The sequence below is a fragment of the Sinocyclocheilus rhinocerous genome, unplaced genomic scaffold (assembly GCF_001515625.1).
Source record: "Sinocyclocheilus rhinocerous isolate Xijiao unplaced genomic scaffold, SAMN03320098_v1.1 scaffold792, whole genome shotgun sequence".
NCBI lineage: Eukaryota > Metazoa > Chordata > Actinopteri > Cypriniformes > Cyprinidae > Sinocyclocheilus > Sinocyclocheilus rhinocerous.
This window is the reverse complement of record NW_015626872.1, coordinates 642,288-648,287: the sequence shown is the minus strand read 5'-3', so window position 1 is coordinate 648,287 and position 6,000 is coordinate 642,288. Positions and strand designations below refer to the sequence as shown.

The window sequence follows — 6,000 nt, the reverse complement described above, 5'->3', positions numbered from 1 at the left end:
TTTAGTCTGAAACTCTGAGCAGTTGAATCTCAGCCAGTGGGCGTCAGGCCGTAAATCACTGCTATGGTATGTGGTTGAGTACGCAATTCACCAAACACAAACTGCATACAGCATGTCGATTGCATATGTTGATTTAGTCACACCTGTTGAGATGTAATCAGCGTCCGCCAGTGATGGGTCTTGGTTCACCTGTTGTAGATATAAATGTTTGATGTCTAAGCACAGAGTGTTTTGTCTGTAAAAACGAATGGCATACAGATTTTTACATAGATTACAATAATAGCTTTGTTCTCCTGACACTCTCAGACATTTTCCAGACTGTAGGCATGGATTGTTTTTTTAAATAAATGCACGAAACAGACGGCTGCTCCGCGTCTCGTGCAGCACAGAGATTTAGCTTCATTCTTTTGATTAACGCGAGTGCTGTTGTGACGGATAGAGAAGGACGGCACAAAGACACTGACACAGTCTGTTACTCTACACCTCGACATCAGGCAATCATCTGTGCACCTGTTTCTGTCCGACCGCGGCAGGACTTCTGAAAGACGCCGTCGGTGCTGTGTAGAAACACAGGAGGAGTCCAGCTGTTAGAGGAGGGCCAGACGCTGCTCAGAGATGGATGCTGTTTGTCAGGTCGTGTCTGTCGGGCGCTCGCTCTCGGATGAGCGACAGGTAGAAGCTGAGCACGAGGAGCTGGACTGGGATAGTTTCACCACATCCATCCCAATCCATCAGGTACAGCACGAGTCTGCTCTATTGATAATGCATGTGCATGATGATGCCAGTGTTGCTTTGATTCCTAGAGAACATGGACCTGTGTATGTTTACAGTCAATTCATGGTTTTGTTGCCATGCATCTGCCAAATGGATGTATTTTAGTGTCGTAATCAGTATCCTTGCATTGTTTTTGGTCATTTTTGTTGTCGAAGAGTATGTGCATAATATCAGAATTGCAAAATAACTAGATATTTACTTGATTTGAAAAGAGCTGTTTTTGACGGGGTAAAAAAGGTGTTTTTTACACTACCATTGAGAAATTTTAACCAAACTATGTTACAGACTTTTCATTAAGACCCTAAAGAATCATATCAACTTGTGGAAAATGGGCATCCTATGACCCCTTTAAGAAAATGTTAGTGTGTTTGCCAGTGCCATGATTCTAGGATGCTGTGTATGGTTGCCAGGACATTGTTATCTGCTTCAGAAAGGTTTTTAATAGGTTGCTATGCGGTTGCTAAAAAAATTGGGGCTCAGGGTCCCTCCTTACACTGGCATAATAATCTGATAAACTAGATCATATTTGTTGTTAAAAAGTAAGTGCATAATTTCAGAATGGCAAGATAAGTTAGATTTTGAAATGTTCAGAAGAAAATGTTAGTGTGTTTGCAAAAGTTCCTTGTGCTTTGTGGATGGTTATTAGTGGTTTTTAATAGGTTGTTATGCGGTTGCTAGGACAATTCTTGGTGGTTTCTTATTGGTCAAAAGAGGCGTTTCTTGACATGATAATATGATTAATTTTTGTTGTTAAAAAGTGTGTAATTTCAGAGTCCTGAAAATAACTAGATTTTTAGTGTTGAGTTCGCCAGTCCAAAAGTTGTTTGGGTGTTGATGGTTGCCAGGATGTTGTTTTTTGGTTACAAAATGGTTCTAAGTGGTTTTTAATAGGTTGTTATGCAGTTGCTAGATGGTCTCTTATTGGTCAAAGTCACAAGAGTCCTTTCTCGATTTTGAAATTCCCTAGACAGTGCTCAGGCTTCCTCCTTCAAACTAAGAGTGATTCTTTTTCACCTTGAAGATGGAAAACAGCAAACACCACTAATTACTGTTTGCAAATGGAACAGGAATGTCTATGCATCATGTTTAATGAATGAATCAACTGACCCCATCTGAGTTATAGTGGTCCATATGTGTTTTGCATGTTTTCTAGAATTTCTACAAATGTTGATACAGATATCCATTAAGCAAGCAATCTATTTATACAGCACTTACACTATTATCACACAGTGCTTCACAGAATAAAGACAAACAATGATCAATATAAGACAAAACTGCAATATTTTTGTTCGAGCAGCTCAACTGGAAGAGACAGAACAACACTGGGGCGGGGCCATCTGTTTGGCTGACCAATGGGAGACGAAGGAAGTGTTCATGTAACAGACTCAAAAACTGCTTCCACTTGCTTGTAATTATGTGCAGTTATAAATAATACAAAGATTATTAGAGTATGACTAACAAGGAAATACTATTTTAATCTTTCTACTTCGAAAGATTCTTATTTCTTTTTAATTATTTGTGAAGTTTACTAGCAATTTTTGAGTAAAAATTGTTTCAAAGTAAGTCCTAAACCAATTTTTCTCAATGTATGGCCCTTTATTTATTTTCTAACCATTTGATCAGCTTGTTCCAGAAGACCAGCTAGTTGCATTAAAGACCTCAATAAATCATTAGGAGCCACGGATATTAATTTTGCGTTTCCTGATATGTGACCCTGGACCACAAAACCAGTCAGAAGGGTCGTCTTACAATTTTGTTTCTCATAAATGCAACTTTATTTCTCTTAATTGCAGCTTTATTTCTCGTATTGTGACTATTTCTCGTAACTTTGTGACTTTATGTTTCAGATAGGGACTTTTAAAAAATAAAAATAAAAACTTTTTTTTTTTTAAATAATTGTGACATTATTTCTCGTAATAGCAAATACATTTTTTCAATTCAAGTTTATTTGTATAGTGCTTTTCACGATACAAATCGTTGCAAAGCAACTTGACAGAAAATTAAGTTTCTACAATATATTTAGTAGTAGCTTATCAGTGGTGACTGTCAGTTAAATTACATATGGCAGAAATGTATGCAGAGAATAAAGAAAAGAAATAACTGAAGATAAGAAATAACTGCAACTTTATTTATCAGAACTGCAACTTTATTTCCCATAATTGTGACTTTATTTCTCATGTTGGCATTTTATTGGCACTATTTGTCATGATTGCAACTTTTTCTCATAATTGCTTTATTATTATCATGGATTGCAACTGTATTTATAGTATTTGCACCTTTACTTCTAATAATTGTGACTGTTTCTAATAATTGCGACTTTATTTCCCATAATTGCAATTGTATTTTTCATAATTGCGACTTTCTATTTCTATTTCTTGTTACTTTATTTCCTGTTATTGCGACTTTAGTTCTTATAAATGCAACTCTGTTTCTCTATTTCAAGTTATTTTTCATAATTGCAACTTTATTTCCAGTAATTGCGACTTTATTTCTAAAGTTGCCACTTTATTTTTCTGTAATTGCAACCATTTCTTACTATTGCAACATTGTCTCATAATTATGATTTATTTCTCATAGTTGAAACTTTGTTTATCGGACACAGCGCACACATACACGCACACACACACACACACACACATACACACACACACACGCGCACGCACACACACACACACACACACACACACGTGTGCTCCATTAGTCCCTCATGTCATTGTTGAAACAAATCACATCTGCCACATACAAAGTCAGTATAAGTTTCTTTTTCTAACAAAATTACTGCTTTCGTTATTGCTCGTAACTTATACTCGTAACTTATAACTCGTAACTTCACTTTTCCAATTCGGATTTTATTCCTTGTAATTTAAACTTTATTTCTCATGATTGCAATTTTGTTTCGTAATTATTTCTCATAATTGTGACTGTTTCCCTTAATTGCGACAATTATGTCTTTATTTCTTGTAATTGTGACTTTTTTCTTATTTTGGGGCTTTTTTTCATGTATTGGTAACTATTTCTCGCAATTGCAACTTTATTTCTCATAATTGTGACTATTACACTTAATTGTGACTTTTTTCTCATAATTACACCTTTATTTCTTGTAATTGTGACTTTTTTTTCTCATATTGGGACGTTGTTTCTTGTAATTATGACTACTTCTCATAATTGCAACATTATTTCTCATAATTGTGACTGTTTCCCTTAATTGCAACTTTTTTCTCACAATTACGATTTAATTTCTTGCCCTTGCTATTTTTTTCTCACAATTAACCCTTTATTTCTTGCAATTGTGACTTAATTGTGACTGTTTCCCTTAATTGCAACTTTTTTCTCACAATTACGATTTTATTTCTTGCCCTTGCTATTTTTTTCTCACAATTAACCCTTTATTTCTTGCAATTGTGACTTTTTTTCTCATATTGGGGCTTTGTTTTTTGTAACTGTGACAAATTTATTTTGATTGCAACTTTATTTCTTATAATTGTGACTTTATTTACCCATATCATGACTGTATTTCTTGTAATTGTGACTATTCCTTCTGATTGCTTCTTTTTCTCATAATTGTGACTTTAATTCTCATATTGGGACTTTATTTCTTGTAATTGCTACTATGCCTTGTAATTGTGACTATTCTTTGTGATTGCAACTTTTTTTGATATTGTGACCTTTTCTTGAAATTGCGACTTTTTCTTGTAAATGCAACTTTATTTCTAGTAATTGCAACTTTTAATTCTTGTAATTTCGACTTGTGACCTTTTCTTGAAATTGCGACTTTTTCTTGTAAATGCAACTTCATTTCTAGTAATTGCAACTTTTAATTCTTGTAATTTCGACTTTATTTCTTGTAATTGCAACTTTATTTCCCTTGATTGTGACTAATTGTGACTTTTTTTCTCATATTGGGACTTTGTTTCTTGTAATTATGACTACTTCTCATAATTGCAACATTATTTCTCATAATTGTGACTGTTTCCCTTAATTGCAACTTTTTTCTCACAATTACGATTTTATTTCTTGCCCTTGCTATTTTTTTCTCACAATTAACCCTTTATTTCTTGCAATTGTGACTTTTTTTCTCATATTGGGGCTTTGTTTTTTGTAACTGTGACAAATTTATTTTGATTGCAACTTTATTTCTTATAATTGTGACTTTATTTACCCATATCATGACTGTATTTCTTGTAATTGTGACTATTCCTTCTGATTGCTTCTTTTTCTCATAATTGTGACTTTAATTCTCATATTGGGACTTTATTTCTTGTAATTGCTACTATGCCTTGTAATTGTGACTATTCTTTGTGATTGCAACTTTTTTTGATATTGTGACCTTTTCTTGAAATTGCGACTTTTTCTTGTAAATGCAACTTTATTTCTAGTAATTGCAACTTTTAATTCTTGTAATTTCGACTTTATTTCTCATAACTGCAACTTTATATTTCGTAATTGCAACTTCATTTCTCGCAATTGAGACTTGGCCGTAATTGGAAATATTTTTCATAATTGGAAATGTTTATCTTACAAATATTCCTAAATCGGATGCACCTGAACTCTCTCTAGTCCTCAGACTCTGCAGTGAGGAAGCTCTCTGAAGATCTCACCCAGAAGAACGAGCTGGTTCACAAACTGCAGAAAGAAAAGGAGCACCTGGTGGAGTTGAGCCAGGTGAGGGCTGCTGAAATGACATGGAATCACATTCTCTGCGTGTATTTGTTCATGTTCCAGAATCCATCACTCAGACATATGTTGGACAGTTTTGATCAGTGTTTTCCAAGGATACTGCAGTGTAAAGGTCAGTCATGAGGCGAGGTAACTAATGCAATTAACACAGCCTGCTCTTTTAAATGGGACAGACCCATCTGGAAGACAAGTTGGAGGTCATTAACAGGTTAGCGTTCATCCCTCTGGCACAACAGGCCATTTCCGACTTTAATCTGGAAAATAACTTAAAGGGTTCAGGTCACTGCTGTGATTGTTTCTTAAATAATGAAAAATATTTTCTGCGAAATGGTTTATAATGAGTTGCAGCAGTGAACTGCTTGGAAATCTTGATTACCAATCAAAACATGGCGTTTGACTCCAACACGGCACTAGTAATTAATACGTTTTTTACATGTCATAAAATTGATGAATTATTCATGTGGTTTTGACCCGGTCGAAAAGATGGTAATGTGCAATAATTCGGAACAAATGTTCTTAAATATTTTAAATACTTTTGTTGTAAGAAAT

At 34.5% G+C, this 6,000-nt stretch overlaps 1 protein-coding gene across 1 annotated transcript in view; it reads left to right on the top strand.

Moving 5' to 3' along the window:
- The first annotated feature begins 615 nt into the window (after window positions 1-615).
- Window positions 616-6,000, top strand: part of LOC107720186 (myosin-16) — a 43,725-nt gene continuing 38,340 nt past the window's right edge. Inside the window, exons 1-2 of the mRNA XM_016527825.1 lie at window positions 616-735; window positions 5,332-5,436. Of these exons, the coding sequence (XP_016383311.1) occupies window positions 616-735; window positions 5,332-5,436 (225 nt within the window). The remainder of the gene's footprint in view (window positions 736-5,331; window positions 5,437-6,000) is intronic.